Source organism: Paroedura picta, chromosome 12, assembly GCF_049243985.1.
Source record: "Paroedura picta isolate Pp20150507F chromosome 12, Ppicta_v3.0, whole genome shotgun sequence".
Lineage (NCBI taxonomy): Eukaryota > Metazoa > Chordata > Lepidosauria > Squamata > Gekkonidae > Paroedura > Paroedura picta.
The window spans coordinates 15747636-15769903 of NC_135380.1; the positions used below are offsets into that span (position 1 = coordinate 15747636).

The following is a 22268-nucleotide window of genomic DNA, read 5'->3' on the forward strand; positions in this document are numbered from 1 at the left end:
GTTGTGTGATAGGAATTCCATTCCCAGATGCAACATTTGGGTTGGGATCATAGACCATGAAAAGAAGAGGCCTGAAGAAACACACACACACCTGTTATTTTCCCAACCTGAAATGATCCCTGCTGGGGAAATTACTACATTTCAGTTTCCCCAAAGGGATTGAATCATGGTTCTCAGGGGTCATTCCAGGCTAGGATAATGTAAGGGGGACGGCTTAAGACTTGTCTCCCTGCTTGCCACAGTCCCAATGGCTTACTAGACTCCAGGCACATGCCTATCCAAAGTCTTTGTGGGAGCCATTGGATGTGCCAAGCGTGAATTGTCCCAGCACCATCCACTAATTCTCATGCCCTCCAACCCTGTTCTTTCCCCAGGGCAGCGCCCTTTCCTGTGCAGACTTGAAGGCTGTCAACATCAAGTACTGTTCCATGTGCGCTATACTCTCAGCCTATGCCAGAGACACTGGCGATCAGACCTTAGTGGACACCAAATCTATCCTGGCTACCCACAACATCCGTTCTATGCAATTTAGGTTCAATACATCAACAGGTAAGAGGGGTAAGGAGGAGGAAATGCTCTGGTTCATGTGAATATAATGAGCCTTATTTCTCATACTGTACAACCTGACAAGTGCTATTTAGTTTACTCAAGAGTGAAGACTGTAGACACTTTCAATGTTATTACTTGGAACACCTTTCCATCTCTAGTGCTTCTAGAGCAGTGGTCTGCAACCTTTCTAAGGCTGCAAACCGGTGGGGGGGAGGGCAATCCAGCAGCCGTGCATGCAGTGCATGCATGGCTGGTCTGCGCATGCACGGTTGCACCATGTGCGGTTGCAAACGCGCATGTGTGGCACTTCCACGCATGCATGCATGCGTGAAACTGCCGCACATGCGCGTTTGCGCCAGCAGCCCTGCTTCCCTCTCCTCCCGCCTCCCACAAAATGAAGCTTGCCTGACCGCAAGCTAATTTTACTGAGGCCCGGTGGGGGGGGGTGATAGTTTACTCCTCTACTCTCAACCACTGCCCTAACGCTCTCTGATCGCTATGGTAATGTTTAAACATCCCTTCAAAATAAGATACAGACACGCCACAACAATGAACATAAGGAACATTTTATTTTCATGGAAACTTAAACTCATGACAATGACAAATCAATGGGAACCCTGAGCTTGTTTCTCTGCAACGAGATAGTCCCATCTGGGAGTGATGGGAGACAATGACACCCGAAGTGTGTTGTAAAGGGCTGGGGGGGATGAAGTAAAGGGTCGGGGGGGGAAGGCGTCCTTCGCGGTCCACCTCCAATTAGTCGACGGACCACATGTGGTCCACGGCCCACAGGTTGGGGATCGGTATTCTAGAGGACATTTATGGTATGTTGTGCCTTAGTTTTCTGGTTGCATTGTTTCCTAATTTCTGCAATCCAAATCCCACTGCATTGCGTGTGTATGTTTTTATACTGTGTAATCCACCTTGAATCTCAGTAAAGGGTTATACATGAAGTGACAGTTAAATGAAGTGGACATCCTGAACGGATGCTACTGATGACCCCCTTCAGCAGTGGAACAGCAGACAAACTTGGGCTGTTTTATAAGCTGATGGCAGAGCAAACAATTTGTACTAACCCCACCCCCATCGTTATTAAACTTCAAGGGGAGAAATTTAGAACGTTCTCTCCCTTCTTCTTATAATCTAAAATCCCCATTTTATTTTTTCCTTCTTCCTTGCACAGATTGTTCCCACCATTATATATTTAGTGTAGCTTTCAATTTCTTCACCCTAAATGTTTCCTAAATCCTTTTTTGTGCCCATAACACAACACGCATACAACATACATATGCATCTACAAAGCCAAAAGAGAAAAGCAGAGAACCAAAAAACTAAAAGGAAATGCATAAGGAAATATGGAACAGCCACTCCCATTGGGATACTAGATGTCCTTTCGGAAGTTTGAGGCTGTGGACTGTGGGCAGATCCTGGCTTAAACTTCCCTACAAAATTGATCCAGTCTGACAGAATTTTTAAAGAAATCTTTATCGTCTCTCTTCCCCCATCTTTAAATTTGCAAAAGAATCAGATTTGCTGTCCTCTGGGGAAAGACAAAATATTAATTAACTGGCGATGAGGTGGGAACGGATGGCTTCACTAAGTGGTTTGCCCATTCCTTTACTATCATTCAAGAGATTTTATAACACACAGGCAGTGCCAAAGCAAAGATTAGGGTAATGAAGGAACATTAGGACGAGTCAGCGATGTCGCCGAAATATATAATTAGCAGGTTCGGAATATAAATTTACACAGCTCATAATGCTCAGATGTATTGTGAATCAAAGATGGTTTTCTCAAGAAAGCTTTTTTCTTCAGCTTAACATTTAAAAGTGAGTTTCCACACATGTGCAAAGTGTGTTTTCAACTGAAGTCTGTTTGCTGATGAAGTCACAGACACAAAGTGCTAGGAAGGATGAAGAAGACTGTGGAGGCAAGGAGGTTGGTAGTGGCTTCATTTTGGATCACGCTCTGTGGGGTGAGGAGAATGAGGGCGGGGACCATCTTCCTGCCTCCCAGAGGGTTCCGATCTCCCGCCAAATTCTATCAGTATTGCCTACTCTACTTGCTATATATTTTCCTAACTTTACAACGGTCTTTTAAAAAAGAGATCCTAGGGAATTGAAACCGGGACTTTCTACATGGGAATATTATGCCGTATCACTGATCCAGGCTTTCTCAATCAGGGTTTCATGATACCCTAGGGTTTCTTGATAGTCCCTGGAAGGAGTTCCCAAATAGGTGGGAGTTAATTTTATATATATACTAGCTTCAAAGCCCTTTCCTAAGAACGGACCTGGAAAGGGTCCCCTCTCCTGGCCCCCAGCCAGGCAGCTTAAGGTGGCTTTGGACCGCATAATTCACTACTTTTCTACTTTTTTCCCCTTTTTTTGCAGTGAAGCCATTGTTTAAAAGGCCATAATAATGAGGGTCAGGGAATTCTGCTGAAGGCCTAGGTTCTGTCCCCTGCTTTGGTCCTAGGTTCTATCCCCAGCACCTCCAATTACAAAGATCTAATAGCAGATGATGTGAAAGATGTCCACCTGAGACCCTAGAGAGATGCCAATTGTTTGATTCCGTAGAAAACATTTTCATGCATTCATGTCCTATGTTTCCTATTGTTTAAGTGAAAACTCCATTCTTGGTACTTAGAAAGCTATTTAACGAGAAAGGCTGTGTTCAGTGGTAGAGAAGAAGATCCCAGGTTCAGTCATCGACATCTCCAGTTAAAAGGATCACGTAGTACAGGGGTAGTCAAACTGCGGCCCTCCAGATGTCCATGGATTACAATTCCCACGAGCCCCTGCCAGCGAATGCTGGCAGGGGCTCATGGGAATTGTAGTCCATGGACATCTGGAGGGCCGCAGTTTGACTACCCCATAGTAAGTGATGTGAAAGACAGGAGAGCCACTAGCTGTCTAAGAAGTCAATTTGAAACTTGTCAGGTCAATGGTGTGATTCAGGATAAGGCACTGGTGTGCATTCTTCTTCACATATTCTTAAACCTTCACAAGAAAAGTCATACCAGTGTGACAGACAAAACCACCACTTTTTTAAACTCAAAAAGGCCCACTCAGCTTTTGCTAGTGTTCTATGAGTCCCATAAAATAGACCCACAAACAAGTGTTGTCCTCTTACTCACCCATTCCCACTCCCCACTAGTTCTCCCCAAGACAAATTTTTCTGAAGGGGAAAAGGTGATAGAACATTGTTTTCTAACAAAGAAGGCGAACCGTGATTTAAAGGGGATCAAATGCAATAAAGTTGATCACTGAGTGCTGAATACAGCATAATAGTTCCGTGAGCTACAATGAAAAGATTTAATATGTTTTTGATTCGGCTCTGAAGTTGCTTGTCTGCTTTTTTCAAAAAAAAATAAAGACAATTAAAAATCTGCCTTTTAAACACAATGCTTCTCCGTTGCTGACAGACCCATTTTTGAGTTGTTTTGACATTCTGCCACCCTGCTGTTCCCATTCAGTTGTTATTTTAAACTTTGCAACACTAGATAAAGTCTCTTTGTCTTACATCAAAAACTTTGCCAAAACTGCATTTTTTGTCATGACTGGGATGCAGACTTAGAATGCAACTCCTTTGAATAATTTAAAAAACAAAAACAAAAAACACCTCAGGAAATGTTAGGCCTGCATTTCAGGGACAATATTAACAAGTTGTGTTTTTCAAAGTTTCAAACAGCATGACCGTTAAGAAGTAGCTCAGACATTCAAGAAAATGCTTTCCTGCTAAGCATGGTTTTGAATTTCTTATCCAGGCTGCTTTGAGGTTAACTGCCTGCTTCAGGAAGTATCCACTGTGCAAATGGAAAGTGACAATTCTTTATTTTACGCTATTTTCTATCTTTCTTCTACACTGTTTTCTTCTGACCCTCTTCAAAGAATCTGCAGGTAGTATAAACCCCAAATCATTCAGTTGCCTTCATGGACATGAATCTACATCTTCTAGATCCTCATCTGATATCTAATCACTGTATCACATAGGTTCAAGTCTTCTTAAAAATAGCTTTGTTCAAGACTATGTTGGACCCCCTACACACCTCCCCACTCTGAGGTAATGTTTTCCCTCCAAAAATAAACGGTTGGTCCCTTACTGAGTGGCCCTTGTAGAGTGTTTTCTTTATTGTTAACGTTAAGCTGAGTGTCCCATCCTGACACTGACAGTAGATTTGGCTTCACCTCAGCCCTAGAGCCATTTGGAAGGGTTTAAGAGGCCTCTTTTCAAAAACCTTTTCAGCAGGGCACTGATACAATGAAAGTCTAACCAAAACAAAAGATTTGATTTAATACACAGTGGAGGGCTAGACGGAATGTGGAGACAAAGTTTTGATATAAGAAACAGTTGTTGTATAGTTTATAGAATCTGAATTACAGGCTTTTGAAAGGTTTTGATATTTTCCTTAGTTTTCTTCACTTGGGAGGTTTTTGTTTCGGCATTTATGACTAGAAGGCATATATCCTCTGCTAGAAACCCAAATGTCATCAGCATCCCTTTAACTTCTGAAGTGCCTGAATGTTTCTTTCTACACCCATCCAAGGAAATCCTCAACCAATTTCCCTTTTATAATGGCCAGGGATTTTTCTCTCCCTAGGATTTTCCCCACTTCACTGGGAATGCGATGCCATCAAACCCACCTTCTGAGGCTGCCATTTCATCCAGGGAAACTGATCACCATGAGTCTGGAGATCAGCTGAAATTCCAGTAGATTTCCAGACCCCACCTTCACATTGGTAAACCTGTACTTAACACAGCCCTATACTTAACACAGTCTTTTGACTATGGAGGAGCCCCTGAAATCATATTTCAACCTTCAAGGAATCCCAGAAGTGATGGCAATCTGCCACCCCTCCAGAAGTGACATCACCACCTGCATTAACAGGCAGGCATGAGGAGGTTTGAGGGGAGATAGGAGACAGTTAAGGCGGGAGTAGGCATGCAGGCACCATCCCCTCCCAAGTGCAGAAACCATGAGAGAAGTCACACTAGAGGCGGTGAGGGGAAGCAATGGAATCTGTCACTTCCTTAGCAGGAGGGGAAGGCCATGGACTCCCTCTGAAGCTCCTGTGGTCCCCCAGCGGTCTATGGATGCCTGTTTGGTAATCCTGACTTAACATAGTCCTAAAATGTCTTTGAGACGAACATTATATGTATGTAAGACCTGTGTTTTGAAATGTCTTTAATGGAGAAATGCAATATAATGTGCCAAAGTATTATTTCCTTACTTATTCATTTCACTTATACACACTTTTCTATCCATTGAGGACCCAAAGTATTTTCCTTGCTAAAACCCCAGGGTAGGTTAGGCTAAGAGTATGTGACTAGCAAACTTCCATGGCAGAATGGGGATTTGAACCAGGGTCTTCCAGATACCAATCCCACACTATACTGTAAACACTATCACACTCATTGAATGGCACTGAAGCCCCCTTCTGTTAATGTTAGCTGTGCAGTTCCTTCAGTTTCCTCTTCTCTCCCACCTTCTTTTTCTTTATTTATACTCCACTTTTTCTTCCTACCTGGGTTCTCAAAGCATCCTACAACATCATTGTCCCTCCCAGTAAACAAGCTTGTGCGGTAGGTTAAGCTGAGATAGAGCAATTGGTCCACGGTCACCCAGCAGTAGGATTGCCAATATATAGGTGGGGCCTGGGGATCTCCTGGAATTATAACTGATCCCTAAACTACAATGATCTGTTCCCTTGGAGACAAAACTTGCTTTGAAAGGTGGATTGTCAGATTGCTCAGGGTTGGTGAGCACCATTATGCCTTAGGCGCTTGCCTCCTAAGTAAAAGAAAAAGTCATTTCTCCTCAAATCCAAACAAATTGTATTCATTAATATTTAACAGCAACAGTAGAAAAATGCAGAACAGGGTACAGGAGCGTTGACTTTGTTCTTTGTATTCATTCAAACTTACAGTCTTCTGAGGTGTTTTCTGCCATGGTTATGATGGCGGGGTGGGGTGGGGTGAGTATCTTCCCAGGACTTCATATAGCAGCTCCCTTCATGGGCTTTGCCATGAGACTGGCTAGCTATAGGCAGATCACTGGAGGCTTAGCTCTCTCCACAGCTATTCAGCCCTTCCTGGTCTATAACTTTCTCAGCTCTTAGGTGCCTTCTACCCTGAGGGAATTCTCTGTTGTTGGAAGTGTCTAGATTTCAGCTCTGTCCTTGTTTTATGAAGTCCATCAGAGGCCTTCCTTTATCTCCTCTGACAGATTAGGCTAGTTCTCCCTATATATTGGGCAGGGGAAGAACAATGGAAAAATCTAACTTTTGATTGGTTCCTATCAACATTTGATAAGGGCCAATAGGATTGCTACATTCTCCCTGTTAACTGATTGGTTCCTTTCTAATTGGGCTAAGGAACCAACATTATATTCCCTTTTTCTTCTTCTTTGATCAGCCAATACTATTTTCCTTCCTTCTTCTCTGATCAGTTAGCAATAGAAACCCTGAATTTGCATTATTGTTCACCTTCCTAGTTCATATGGAGACCTTAAATTCAATCTAAAATATATAATTTTCTATTTACAATTATACACACATATACACACATTTTTTTCTGATTTTTTCACATCAACTCTATGCGATTATAATCTCTGGGGCCATTTCCCCTACCCGGGCTCTTCCTGCAAATCTCCAGGAACCTCACAAACCATAGCGGCAAACCCTATCCAGGGAGCTTCTGTGACTGTGGTCATTTGAACCTGATCTCTCTAGCACTGCAACTACTTTTCCATGCTGGCTCTGACATTGGAATCATGAGTCTTACTGGGGAAATGCACAGAAGAGAGGGGCTAAAAAGGGATAGAAAGCTGGTAGAAGGCACTTTCAAACCCAGGGTCCTTCTGCCTTAGCATTCCATGTTGCAAAGTAGCTGGCAGGATGATCCAGGTCAGCATGCAAGTAGGCCAAGAAAGGGATAATCATCTCCCAGGGCATAATGTTTGCAGGAAAATCACTTGTATTCACAGATGATCCATTCCTAGCAACAATGGCCAATGACCAGTGGAAGGCCTGTCCTCACTGAATCTATCCCATCCGGTCTGTTTCATAAGAGTTCATTGGAAGCCCAACACCACAGCTCCTTGTCCCAAAATACTCTCCTTTGACTTGTAAGCAAAGCCTTTAGAACAGGGGTAAGCCAAAGTACAGCCCTCCAGATGTCCATGTATTACAATTCCCAGGAGCCCCTGCCAGCGTTCGCTGGCAGGGGCTTCTGGGAATTGTAGTCCATGGACATCTGGAAGGCCGCACTTTGACTACCCCTGCTTTAGAAGATCCATTGTGTAAACACTGTTTGCTGAGGATCCATGCGGATGCTTCAGTGCAGTCAGTGTTCCCCATCATAAAAAAGTAGGCTTAGATTTCTCTGTATCGCTCTAATTAGTACCCTGTCATGTTCTGTCGCAAGCAGGTTGGCAAACCTAGGTACTGAACTAAATAATCCGTGGCATAAACTAAACATACAACAGTAATTAAAGCTGACAACTTAATATGCTACTGCAATTCAAATATACAGTAGTAGGATGCAATTAAGTAATCTTTGGTAATAGCACCCTGCCAAGATGAGAGATTTCAGGTATAGGGCTGTGTACGATGTAGGAGCAAAAATATTGACATCAGCCCATGACAGGATGCATATTCAAATGAGGCACAATAGCATCTGAAACTCTACAGTCAGTCTCACTTTGAAATTGTAGTAAGTTACTGCAACTGTTGTATATTAACCCCCTGATCCTAGTGCCATCTATTTTGTAGCAAGGTCTCATGTTTTCCTTAGGGAAATTCTCTTCACTAATTTTCTTATCGAATTGGAGTTCGGAATTATCTTCTTTCCCAAATTAAACTGATGCGCTGGGGATTTTCCATTGTTCGTGGGGGGGGGGGGTATTCAAATTTGGTAAATCAGCTTGCATATTCAGTTTGCCTGGTTTTCGATACCTTTAGTTCCAATGCTTGCCCCCTCCCCCCACATGTCGTATACATTTCCATTGATAAAACTGTAGGGTTTTTTTAAATGTGAAGGTACATAGAAGTATATCAAGATTCCTTATGAGCTGCATTAAACCATTGCATAGGAGTGCCTCAGCACATCTGTAAAATACTGCTCAAAAATATGTGACCATGCTACATCAACCCTGTTTAAAAAAAACCAAAAAAACAATAAATCCGTATTTGTGCAACAATAACGTTGAAGGAGTGACAAGCAAATGAACTGAAGGAACTGAACCAAATAAATTACGAGTGCTTCAGTTCTGGAATTGATTTTAGGAGCTAGGACTATGGGAAGTAAAACGCAGTACAAAGAGAAATTCCAGAACAATGAAGCAATAGGGGAAATCTGTTCATCTCTAATTTCAATAGAAATTAACAGTTTCAGCCGGCATCATTAAGTGCTGTTGACAAGCAGATGTGTGACTTGCTGACCTGATACTCAGCAGAAAAGGAGATCAGGTTTCTGATAGATTTCTCCAGCAGCTGGCAATAAACAGTGCACTGCCTTAAGCACAGAGAATCTGCTTCTAGCTCTCATGGCTAAAGACCATTGATAAAAGAATTCTCCGTCCTGCTGAATCGTAGAAAGCATTGTGCCTCCCCCTTTCCCCCTCACTCAACAAACTTGACGTAGCTTTAGCCAATAGTAATAGTGATGAGATGCTGGATATTACATAGCCAGTGATGTTAAAATATCTTTAGCACAACCCCCCGCATATCCCTATATGAAATAATCCAAGTATTATGATAGCACATCCTCTTTTCCCAACAGCTTTTGCAAGTGTGTTATCTTAGAACAAAATGCATCCTCTCCCATCTTACTCAGGGTTTGTGCTATCAATGTCTCAAATGAGTATAAGATTTAACGAAAACTCTGCATGAGGGATGGAGCCAAGTGTCAGGAGCAACTGAAAGATATGCAAGACAATAGAAACACATAATAAAAATGGGCCATGAGTGAATGAGTGGTTAAGTAGAGCCTGAACTTCCTTTCCTAGTTTTCAAGACCTTTAGTTCAACTCTGACCCTTTTTTCATCATCCTCTTCTGTTAGCAACACAACTTTCTAATTCCTTCCTTTCTGGAGTTCCCTTGCTTCTTCTCCCTTCTTTGATCCTTTCCACTCCCAGCTGTCTTCCCTTGCCAGCTGTTTCCTTCCACGCATGAAGCTTCCTTGTAGGGAGTCCAACAACTCATCTGTCAAGGTCAGCATTGTCTACTCTGACTGGCAGCAAGTTTCTTATCTAAAGGTTTTTCACATCGTCTCCTACCCAAGCCTTTTAAGTGAAAATGCAGGGAGTTGAGCCTGGGACCTTCTGCATGCCATGCAGGTGGTCTACCATCAGCCTTGTAGCTCCTGACTGAACATGTTGTCTTTTCTTCTTTTCTTAGGCAGGTGCTGAAACTTTCCCCTCCAAGGTACTCAGTTTCTTTTTTGTCTTGTGTCCTGACTTCCTTGAGCCTGTCTAAAACACTTTCATCTCCTCAGTCCGTTTTTACAATTTGCTGAGTGACTACTATAGACTTCATTGACATATAAATTGGATTAACTGCTGCATAAACTTCCTCCTGTATTCTGTAGGATTGTGTTTGTCTGTGTGAGCTCTGAGATCTAGTTTTTAATTCCTTTATCGCATGACGTGAATATCCCACCAATACGTTTAATACCACCTAAATTCCTGCTTATGCAGTCAATTCAATTTTTAATCCAATTTATTCCCACCTTGGCAGTGTGACCTTGTTTTCTTCATTAGCATATCTGAGGGAGAACTTAAGTGCACCGAATGCAGCCCTGCGCTTCATTTGAAAAGTGGGGGGTTCGGCCTCGCTTGCTTTTGTTTATTCAGAGATTGCTATGCGTACTTTGCGTGCTATTCTGCAATCAGAAGAAATTATGTCAGTCAGTCAAATTTGCATGGGTTCTCTCCTTTTGAGTCGATTTCCATAACATGCATTTTTTTTCCAGAACATATAAGGCTGCCTTACGTTAAGACAGTCAGCTGTTTCATTTAGGCCTGTATGGCCCCCTGTAAGTGACAGTTGTACTTCAATGCCACTGACATGAAGAAGAAGAAGAAGAAGAAGAAGAAGAGTTGGTTCTTATATGCCGCTTTTCCCTACCCAAAGGAGGCTCAAAGCGGCTTACAGTCGCCTTCCCATTCCTCTCCCACTCCCACTTAACTTCTTCCCACTCTTAAGACCCATTGAAGTACAGATGCTAAGGACTGAGGTCTTCTGCAAGTTTGCATGCCAGAGGATACTGGCGTGCAAAAACCATGCTCTCTTTATTTATTATTTCTCTTTATTAAATCAGGGGGTACTAGATCATAGCCAGGAGCTTTACCTGATTTCAAAGTTCCTATCAGCTTCCTTATTTCTGCCTGTCAGGCAGACTGGATTCCTACAGTGTGCTTCCCATATTTCAGATGGGATTGTTGAGACCATTATAAGTTTTTTTTGGACAATCTGCCACCAATTTCCAAAACTGAGAGGAATCCCTATGAAGGACCCCTTGTCTGATTTGCTCCCAGACTTCCAGCATGGCCTTTTTCTTTTTGATAAGTATAATATTTTTGTATTTTTGTTTTAGTTGTTTGATCTCCATTATTAGAGTCCCCGTAGGGTTAACCCTATAACAGTTGTGCAGACCTCTCAGTGTTTTTTCGAGGGACCTAAATCATGCTCTCCTTCTACATGTCTTCCCAGAGAAAAAGTAGTTGTTTACAGGAAATGGGCACATGAATGGGAAATTTGGAAGGAAGCATGGAGGTTCCAATTTGGAGAAGCATCCAAGGAATTTAATAGGAAGTGGAACGAGGATCTGAAACATCTCAACTGGGGATTCAGCATGTTCCTACTTGGAACTCACACACAACAGTAGCAGATTTTCTGGTGCTTTCTACATCCAGTTTGTCAACTACTCAGGCCCTGCCCTTTGCCTGTGCGCAGCCAGCAGATCGGGTGCCTGAAACATGTCAGTTCCATCCCTATGACTCAGAACATTCAAAAAAGTAAAGCTCCTAGTCACAAGGGTGGAAGCTGTGCACATACGTTTCCTACACATGTAGACTCTGTACTTATGACTCAGAGCCTGCCCATAGGCATGGGGCAGTACCAACTTGCACATGCCCACTCCTTATCTATGCACATTAATCTAAATGTGTGTAGAGGGCTAGATGGCATCCTGACAATGGCCAGTTTTCCTGTTTCATTTATTCTCATAGTAGTTGATATTTTTGTTAAGCAACTAAGTTTTCTGCTTTTCACTATTTTACAGACCCGTTTGTACTGTGTCCGTACAGCTTATCCTTTCTTTTGCATATTTTCTTTCTCTCCACCCTTGGCCTACAGGGTCTTAAGTAGTGTCAAATTGTCAGTCAATCCCAACTAGCAGTAAAAGGAAGAATTGAAGCTAGCTCATGTGGACTATACCATATTAGAGCAAAAAAGCAGCGGGTGCTAGCGAACGGTGTTGGGGGGGGAGCGATGGTGAAGGATGGAGAGGACACACGATTACCTTGAGGGGGGCACCTTCTACAGCACCACGTTCCCCATGGTGCAGCTGGAGGCTCATTGGAGGACTTGCCGTGTAAGTGGCGAGCAAGGTGCAGCCTTGCATGCTGGCTCAACTACACCGGCTGTCCTCCGATGGTGGCAGCTCCTCGTGCATGCTGTGCCTGCCTCTTCAGTGGTGGCAGCTCCAGCACCCCCTGCTGGCGGCTACTGCTACCTCCTCCTGGCCTCCTCCTGCTGGTGGCTGCCTCTGCCTCCTGGTTGCCATCACCGCCTTCTCCAGGCTGCTGCTGCTACCACTGCCACCCAGATGGAGCGCGGCACGCATGCGAGCCATGGCAGCGAGGCTACCGGAGAGGCAAGTGGCTGGCTGGGGAGGGCAGTGTGTGTTGGGCTGGTCGTGTGTGTAGAGGCTGCACCCTGTTGATGATGATGATGATCTTCTCCCCAGCTGCAACTGAGTGGATTGAAAATTTAGATATTAATGTTTTAGGGGACTGCCCGATTTGGCTGTATAACTGTTGTATGTATTTGGCTACATGTATTGTTCTTGTGTGTGACGCTATCATACGATAAATAAATAAATATGGTATGTTTTCTTCTCACTGGTTCTAGTGTGCCTTTTTACAAATAGGGATAAAATTAGATCAGTGATTTACTAGGGACTCATAATGTGTACATAAGTGCCATCAAGTCTTGTTGACTTATGGCAACCCCAGCCTTTGAAGAACTCCAAGTTTGAAGAAGGCATTCCCAAAAGGAAGGACAAAAACCAGGAGCAAAACAAGATTAACCAAGAATAGATTCTGACTTCTCTTTTTTTAATTTACTACTATGGGTCCCGTGGGAGGGAGACAGCAAGATGTAGCCTCATCTTAGCAGATATCAAAAGCTAAGTAGGGTCAGGACTTGGAAGGGAGACCACCAGGGAAGATTCTACAGAGAAGTTCATGGCAAACTACCACTGCTTCTCACTTCTCTTGAAAGCCCCCTGCTTGGTTCAGTACAAGTCGGCTATGACTTGACGGGACTTGACACCCACACAAGACACTGACTCCCTTTCAGAAAAAAGCAAGGTAGTTCAAAACACTGAAATCAAAGAGAGATTCAGATGAGACTTATCTTAAAGGCATTTCTAGTTGCCTGTATCCTTAAAATCTATGCATTTCATTCCTGATTTTACCTTTCTATCCCTCCCATATATTAACAGCTGCCATGTCTACGGCATTCATCAGAGACATGGAGGAGAATCAAATGCACCAGCTTTTTTTCAAAAGTATTCCCATCATCACCGAGCTGAGTAAGTCCTTCTTCAGGAGCCTATTTCACTAAAGCGATACGCCTACTGCATTATTTATTTACTCCTAGCCCTCCTTACCATTCAGAGACAGAAAGTGACAGCGCGCCGGGTCCAAGGAACATTAAAAGGTTTGACTTAAATGTTAATTCAGTGGCTTTGAAAGAGTCTGGGTAGTTTATTGGGAGAAGAAATATAGCGCAGCGTCACAAAGGCCCAGCGTGAAACTAAAACATTTCTCTTGTTTTTCATCTCGGAAAGACTTTAAAAGGGCGAGCACATTTGCAGAGAAGTTGGGAAGTGCTTTTAAAGTTTTAAGAAGCTTCTGCTCCCCTCAGCACACACCCATGGAGCTTCTGGGACTCCGCTGTGTCTCCTTTTGTCCACAGTAGTAGTCAAAACTACCCAGATGGACCAGACACATAATGGATTGTATCCAACCAAGCCATTCAGCCAAGCTTGAAGCATTCCTCCAGCCTTAGGAGTTGTCCACCAATTTAAGTGATCCTGAAGCAGCTAACGGCTTCCAGCATACTAAAGAAGCAAAGGGGGGATTTTTGCTTGGATTCTCATTGTGTCTTATTTCATAGCGTATCTCTTAATCAGACATCTAATTAAGGAGGGACAAAATTGCCAGGAAGGAATGATAATCTCATCAGTTTGTTCTGCCAGATAGCCATCTACCCTCCTATAATTTTCTGCTGCCACACAATTTTCTGCCACATTGGTTAAAAACTTGGATATATACTTTCTTTGATCAGCGCATCATGGGTTTTGTAATCTGCATTTGGGAACTACCAAAAACACAATGCGGCCCAAGTGCAAGTCATGCATAGGATTGCCAACTGCCTAGAGGCAAAAAGTATCCTGTCCCTTTAAATAGAGGTTCAAGGGGAGCCTCAAGGGGAGCTTATTCGCCGTTGATGTTATTTACTTCCACTCAATGAAAAACTTCAGCTGCTTAGCTCCACACATTATACCAGCATTACAGGGACAGGTCATTTTTCTCCATGTCGGTGGGCTGTCCCAGTCATAATGTATGATCACATGAAGAACACCCAGGGCCTTTTTATCGATCAGCATTTATTTCTCATGATTCTAGGAAGAATGATGTTTACATGGATTTTGGTAACCCTTCTTTTGCTTTAATAATTTTTTATACAAACATGGCAAGAGACCCCACAGATGGGGTCTGCAATAGGTTTGGCAGGTATCCTGGTTACCATGCAGAAGGCCCCAGAAACAGTCTTAGATTAACTGTATCTAATAACTGCATACCTGGGCAACAGTTTTCACATACAGCATTTAGGCTTTCTATGCATGAAGACACAATCAAGATAAAACCGGAGGGAAGGCTGTACAACCTACACCATGCAGGAACTTTGGGCTAGTTCTTCTGTTACCATAGCGGTGTTTACATCTTCCACATAACCATTTTTAAGTAGGTAGACACAGATTCCCTCCCCACTTATTAAAGTTTGCAATAGTATGAGAGTGGTAGGTGACATGAATATGCCCTACCTTAGAAGAAGAGCTGTACCCCAGTTTGAAACCATGGACCATGTCGAAACAAACACACATGCAATCCATTGTTCATCATTCTTCAACAGCCATGGACACATTGCATATTGTGGAATGGGTGGTGTAACTCAGGGGTAGTCAACCTACCATTTGCTGGCAGGGGCTCATGGGAATTGTAGTCCATGGACATCTGGAGGACCACAGGTTGACTACCCCTGGTGTAACTGATCATTTCCATGGATTACGGGAAACCTGCATTTGTCAGAAATGGAGCATTCTGCTTTCTCTCCTCTTACAGAAGTAGCTTCCAATGCACAATTCTTTGAGCAGAACATCAAGGAAAATGCAGGTGACCTTCAGAACCGGCATGCCAGCCGTTTTTCCAAAGGATCGGTATTCTCTGACAGCTTTCTGGATTCTCTGTTGTGCACTGTAAGTCGTATGCAGTTCAGACATAAAGCAAAACTGGGATTAAATGAAATTAACCCTGTTTACTGTCACCCCTTCTTAAGTTTTATTTATTTTACTTATTTATAAAATGCATGATGTCTGTCTACTACCACCAAGGCTGCTGAAAGCAAAATATCATAGCAATTCTTTTTAAACACCATAAAAAGGAGAACATATTTTTGGGAATCCACTGTCAGTGAATGTAAGGGATGGCTTTAAAGGCTGATTAGGACAGGAAGGCCTGGAGAGGACAGGAAGGCCTGGAGGATCATTGTCCATGGGGTCGCGATGGGTCGGACACGACTTCGCACATAACAACAACAACAACAAGGCATATTCATAGAGGGTAGATCCACCAATGCCATTAACCATAGTGACTAAAAGAACATCAACATTAAGAGGTAGTAACTTAAGTGATAACATCAGAGGAGTTCCTTGACCTCTGGACATATGCAGGACTTCAGCAGTATTCTTTGTGAATACAGAAAATTTGTTCAAGAGATATAGAAATTGGAAAATAAAAATTCAAAGTTTTTAAATCATTGCACCAAAAGAAACTTGATAACAATCATACAAATGGTAATATGATAGCCATCTCCAAGTTGGCAGGTGATATGATAACCAACTTCAACTATTGTTTTTGGTTAAACATTAGGACAGTTGAAGCGATTTTTCAGTGGAACAGGCTTCCTCTGGTGTTACTTAAAGAGAGTATCCTAATTTAGTTGGAGAAATTAGCTTTTGATTGGAGACTTAGCGAGAGGAGGCAACTAGGGATATGCACCAATGTTTACAGAGATAGTTCTCTTTGAGAAACTCAGAATGACTCATCAGACATTAAACTGGAATGTTTTTTATTAAGGGAGATAAAAGGGGTACAGTAAACATACAAAAACACACAAACAAAGACACAAACAAGCCTGTCTAAGAAAATAAGGTGTGAAAAGGGGGGGGGTATTATTCATGATCATGACATGAAGAGATGTCTGCACATTCAGCAGCAAAAAGACCATGAAGAGGCAAGTAGGAATGTTTCACAGAGAGAAGAAGGAGGGTCTACATGCAAGTAGGTTATATATACCGATCTAAAGACACACACATGGACTGGGACAATATACCTATATTTTATGGGGAAAATGCAATGCTGCTATGTGAAGCTCTAAAATAAAGAGTGAATGAGATCTTTGGTGTTTAACAGTGACTTCAGGAGACATGCTATGTGTTTCTTTGGAGAAGAATAGTGCTCCAGGAGAAACCTTGATGAATTCCCAGGAGACAGACAGTGGCTATAATTGCTTTAGTTGAGATGAACTCTAGGGGGAAAATGTTACTTGATAAACCCTGGATTACTAGACAGAAAGCCTATTAATCTTGGAAAAGGTGTTAGGAATTACTAATCTCAGCAGGTGAATGCACAGGAAGTGAGACTGGGAAATTGATGAATTTAGTTGCTGCTGCCTAGGAAACCTATTGTCCTAAATTATTCATGTCACTGGGGTGTTGGAGGAGTTAGTCATCCTTTCATTCTCACATGGTATAAACTATATGACAAAGTGTCTCCTGGAGACTGGCATCCATGCATCCATGCTCGTGTCCTGCTTGGGAAAACCACTGCATTTGCAGGACCACAAATCAGGGGTGGATGAGGTGCACCAGGGCAATCTATCTATAATATGTCCCTCAATTAGATGAGAGGTCTGCCTGTTAACATAGAAGGCGGTAGGCTCTCCTTCAGTATAGGCTACCTGTCCTTCTGCCAGCAATGCTGATTTTACTAATTTCTCAACTCTCGAGAAGGAAGGAAAGAAGGCTCAGATCTTGTGGGACTTTTTTATATGCCCAGAGTAATACTGACTGCCACTTTGGAGTCATGAAGGAATTTTCTTCCAGGTGAAATTGGCCAGGAATCCTGGAAGGTTTTTTACCTTCCTCTGGTCATAAAGCAGGGGTCACTGGATTTCCTGAGCTGTGCAGGGGATTAGACTAATTTACAGTTGAGGTCCCTTCCAGCTCTAAGCTTGTGCATTTATTTATTTATTTGTTTTTCATTTTTATACCACCTTCCCAGCAAGCAGGCTCAGGGCCGTGCACATCACATTCCTTTGGACATACAAATAATTGAAATACTTGACAATAGTATGATTTCATTAGTGTGTGTGATCGCACTAGTAATACAGGTAGGGAAAAAGACACAAGAACTGAAATCTGTGTCAGACTGTGTGTCCACAGAATTTTGTACAAAGTCAGACATATTTATTTATATTTAAAATATTTAAATACGTTTTAAATATAGAATTTGTAATGCTGTGGTTCCATATTGGAGATTAGGGAATTCCAAAATCCGGAAAACATTTGAGGGAACAGAATACCGGAAGCATGGTTAACTTTGGGCAAAGTACACTAAAATCTTACATGCCATGCAAACATTCTTCTCCATGCATTTTTCTCTTTTCTTCTCAACTTAGTTGTCTTTCTTTTCCCCTTGCAAGCTCCAGCAGTGTAGACCTCAGCAAATAAAGTACAGAATGCAGGTGGCGCGCAAATCCTATTAATTCATCCAAGTATGGAAATGCAATCCTTTTGAAGTCAAAAAAGCGTAGTGGTGAGATGCTAAAGAGCTCAGCACCACACAGCTAAGTATATAAAATGCTGTTCCCTTCTAAGGAACAGAACCCTGACTTACAGCACAGAATAACTCCGTTAAATGACTGAGGAGGGCTTGAACAGCACTAGACTGAAATACTTACTAAGCATCCTCTAAGTTTACAAAGTGGCAATGGAACCTTAAAACCGACAAAGTTGTATTCAAGATGCAAGCTTTCGTGTGCATGCACACTTCCACAAGCAATGAAATAGAAAACATCAGTGTACATGTGTAAGGGGAGAATAAATTATCAGTAAATTAGTAAACAGCATCATGAAGATATTCAATAATATGCAACAGAATGAAGATGTTTAACCAGTTCAAAAGCCTTGCTCAAATTTTGTTCTCCTACTTCTGACCAACACAGCTACCCACCTAGCTCAGCAAGATATTATTCAGTTGCCACGATGTTCTGGTTTGCTAGCTAACTTTGCTAGTTTAAACAGTCATCAGTCATTCATAAATACCTACAGCATTTTATCACGGCGACTGTTACATCTGTGAGTTTGAAGGAAGCCATGACAACTGGGACTTAAAGCAGCTCTTTTAATTAAGATCTCAGGATGAGTAAAAGTTGCTAGTCATCAACAAGATTGGGGAAACACTCAGAAAATCTCAACATTTATACACAATAGATCTTCCAGCCAGTGACTGGTTAGTTAGATCAAGGTTTAAACTGATTGGATCCAGCCAACAGAATCTAGTGGTGCATTGGTCACTGTCACATCTGCTTCAATCCTTCCTTGGACCTCAAACATGATCCAAGACAGATCCACAAACTCAACAGTGACAAAAGGATGTGGGAGAAGTTCTAGAGTAGTGGTTCCCAACCTATTTGGTTTGCTACTTCCTTGGCTCCAAGGCAGGGGTAGTCAAACTGCAGCCCTCCAGATGTCCATGGACTACAACTCCCATGAGCCCCTGCCAGCAAACTCTGGCAGGTGCTCATGGGAATTGTAGTCCATAGACATCTGGAGGGCCGCAGTTTAAATACCCCTGCTCCAAGGCCACATCCCTAGTGCCACCCCCCTGCAACACACACACACAGGTGAATGCAAACCTCTTTCCTGATGTTAGGTCTTTATTTTTTTTAGATCCATATATTGTTTACATATTTTATTACTAGTAAAATAATGTAAACAAAATGTTTATATATCCAATGGCCTTTCCAAACCATGTCACTAAGTCTTCCCCTGCCCTCAGGATCCCAATAAACCTAAAAACTCCCAAACCCAAACCATACCTAATGTAACCCTAGCATGAGAATATAGCCTAATATGAATCCCCCGCCCTTTTTTTCTTTTTTTAACATATTTTACTTGTTAAATAATGTCGAAAAACATTTACAAATATGATGGTGACCATTCCTCAAAAGATCGAGACTTTTGGGGAATAGTCACCAACTCTGGGTTAAGAAATTCCTGGAGCTCTTGGGTAGAGCCTGGGAAGAACAGAGTCTGAGGAAGGGGTAGTCAAACTGCGGCCCTCCAGATGTCCAAGGACTACAATTCCTAGGAGCCCCCTGCCAGCGAGCACTGGCAGGGGGGGCTCCTGGGAATTGTAGTCCATGGACATCTGGAGGGCCGCAGTTTGACTACCCCTGATCCTCTCCAGCTACCTTCTCAAGCTGTTGTTTCCTCAGGAAGCTAAGCAGGGTTGGCTCTGGTCAGCACTGGGATAGGAGACCACCAAGGAAGTCCAGAGTCAATACTAACCAGAGGCAGACAGTGGCAAGCCTCTTTGGAATGTCTCTGTCTTGGAAAATGCAGTTGTGGCAGGAAAAGTCAGATTGCTGCCCCCCTATTGCCCCCAAATTTCTTATTGCCCTCCTGGATTCTTCCACTGCCCCTAAGGGGGCCATACTGCCCACTTTGGGAACCCTAATTCTAGAGCACTTGATTTTCCAACTGTGTCCTGAGGAACCCTAGACTTCCTTGAAAGCTTGTCAGAAATTTCTCATTCCTTAGTAGAAACTAAATATTCTGGAAACGGGATTTCCCATCATTACTGAAGTTTCCATGCTATGACCTCAGCTGCATCATAGGATCTGAGATGTAGAATCACCACAGGACTAAAAAAAGTATGCAGGGTATACCATGAAAGCTGAATTCAAGCCCAAGAATACATACCACCTCTGCAAGCCACTTTTTCATTTGGATAGGAATTTGCTATGAATTGTCTATGATTCAGATAGCTTTTCTGTCTACTGTCTCTTCCTGTTACAGGCCTACTATAATCACCATGTATTGGCTTTGCTCCAGACTCTGGTGACTGGTGGAACCAGCCCACAACTGGAAGAATATCTTTCAGAGGAGACGTCACTGACTGGCAGCTGCAGCCACATAATGCACTATACTCCAAGAAACAGGTGCAAGCTTGCACTATTACCAGTAACAGATGAACAAGATTTATTAGATGGAGTCCTGGTGAGTTATATTAAGTGTCAGCGATATTTCTGTACTGCCCCTCTCGGCATCTACCTGCTCGGGGTGGCTTGCATCATTTAAATACCCAAAACTGTTAAAAATAGTTAAAATTACATCAAACCCACATCAGCTAAAAATCATGATTTCTGTATTCCCACATCCTACAGAGGTGGATTGCTTGCAGGGAGGGCTCTTTTAGGTCGTGTCATTAGTTGTTTACTGGCCACAACTCAAAACCTGGCAGAGGGGCTCCATTTCAGAGGCCCTATGGAACTGTAGGGCCTGCAGCCCTTTCAGGAGTTCATCCCACAGGGTAGGGGCCTGGTTGAGGCCAGACATACTTCTCTAGGGCCAGGCATCAGCAGCACCAGGTGAAGAGGAGATGAGCTGAGTTTTTGTATCTTGCTTTTCACTGGCTTACAAACACCTTTCCCTTCCTCTCCCCACAACAGACATCCTGTGCGGTAGGTAGGGCAGAGAGAGTTTTGAGACAGCTGTGACCAGCCCAAGGTCACCCAGCTGGCTGCATGTGGAGGAATGGGGAATAAAGGCTAGCTCTCCAGATTAGAGTCTGCTGCTTTTAACCATTCTACCATTCCCAAATCCCAAGGAGGGTCAGAAATAAAGACACATGAATGTGCCATCATATTTCATGTACTTATTTTTAACTGTTTTTTGTAGCTTGTCCAGGGTCCTCACAATATGGTATTTCATTTTGTTTGTGATTGCTTGGTTGCATTCTGTAGGCATTTTATACATTAGCTCTAAAAATCTAGGACAAGATCATTTCCTCATGCTTTTTTTTTTAACAACTTTACGGTATTTTCAGATAAAACAATCTTTGAAATAAGTGAACACAAAGCATACGATAGTGGTTTTCATCTTGCGTGTTTTGCTTTGGTGGAAGACAGGTATGAAAAGAGGTATTTGATGGCAAATCACAGCCAACAAGAAATTCAGAAACTGCTGATTAAAACCAGGGTCCCCAGTTGGTAATAAACGGAATAAACCATGTAGATGGTGAGCTAGTTTTTGTGTGTGTGTTTTTTTCCTCCCATTTTCCGCAGATCTTTTTTGGAGATGTCTATTGTAAAGCACTTGACATGTTTGGGATCATTTGCTTCGGTCTTTATCGCATAGAAGAGGAGGAACACAATGTATCTGAAAATAGGAAAGTATACTGCAATTCAATCTTCCCATGAAGATCTATAGTGATCCGTACTGTTCAAAAGACTGTCGTTTACTTGGCTGGGTGGCCATCAAGTATGTAGAGTATTTTAAGGCAGTGATGAAATGAAAGGAGCAAAGCCACCGGACAACAAGAATAACCTTTCCCTTTCCATCTTGATATGACTCCATTTAGTGCTGTAGTTGTGCAAAATACTGTTCCGTTTCTTGTTTGTTGGTGGGTTTGTTTGTTTAGGGCATTCCCCAGCTGTCTCTGATGTCATTTTCTTCTGCAAAGTCTAGTATCATTAGCTAATTGACAACTGTTAACCCCCCCCTTCTAAATCTGTTGAAGTCAATGGACTTGAATGGACTAGATGGCCTGTATGGCCCCTTCCGACTCTATGATTCTATGATTCTATAATGGGCTCAGAATGGTACATTACTGTTTTGAACTGTGCTGTTTATTTCATAACCTAACCTGGATGATCCAGGCTAGTCCAGTCTCATCAATTCTTGGAAGCTAGACAGGACAGTCCCTGGATGGGAGACCAGGGGTGCTATATAGAGGCAAGCAATGGCAAAACACTTTTGTTTGTCTCTTGCCTTGAAATCTCCATGAAGGGTCTTCGTAAGCCGTGACTTGACAGCACTTTCCACCAACGTTAATTTAATGACCACCAATGTCTC

At 42.6% G+C, this 22268-nt stretch overlaps 1 protein-coding gene and 1 long non-coding RNA gene across 3 annotated transcripts in view; one reads left to right on the forward strand and one right to left on the reverse strand.

The window, feature by feature from the left end:
* The window catches only part of KCNU1 (potassium calcium-activated channel subfamily U member 1), an 81050-nt gene that overhangs the window by 58165 nt on the left and 617 nt on the right, over positions 1–22268 (forward strand). The window contains exons 22-26 of one of the 2 annotated variants that reach the window (XM_077306375.1): positions 375–549; positions 13284–13373; positions 15190–15323; positions 20211–20411; positions 21479–21575. In XM_077306375.1, coding sequence (XP_077162490.1) covers positions 375–549; positions 13284–13373; positions 15190–15323; positions 20211–20411; positions 21479–21575 — 697 coding nt within the window. The remainder of the gene's footprint in view (positions 1–374; positions 550–13283; positions 13374–15189; positions 15324–20210; positions 20412–21478; positions 21576–22268) is intronic. The other variant, XM_077306376.1, reaches the window with a different exon arrangement.
* The window catches only part of LOC143821888 (uncharacterized), an 88595-nt gene that overhangs the window by 56603 nt on the left and 9724 nt on the right, over positions 1–22268 (reverse strand). The window lies entirely within an intron of this gene.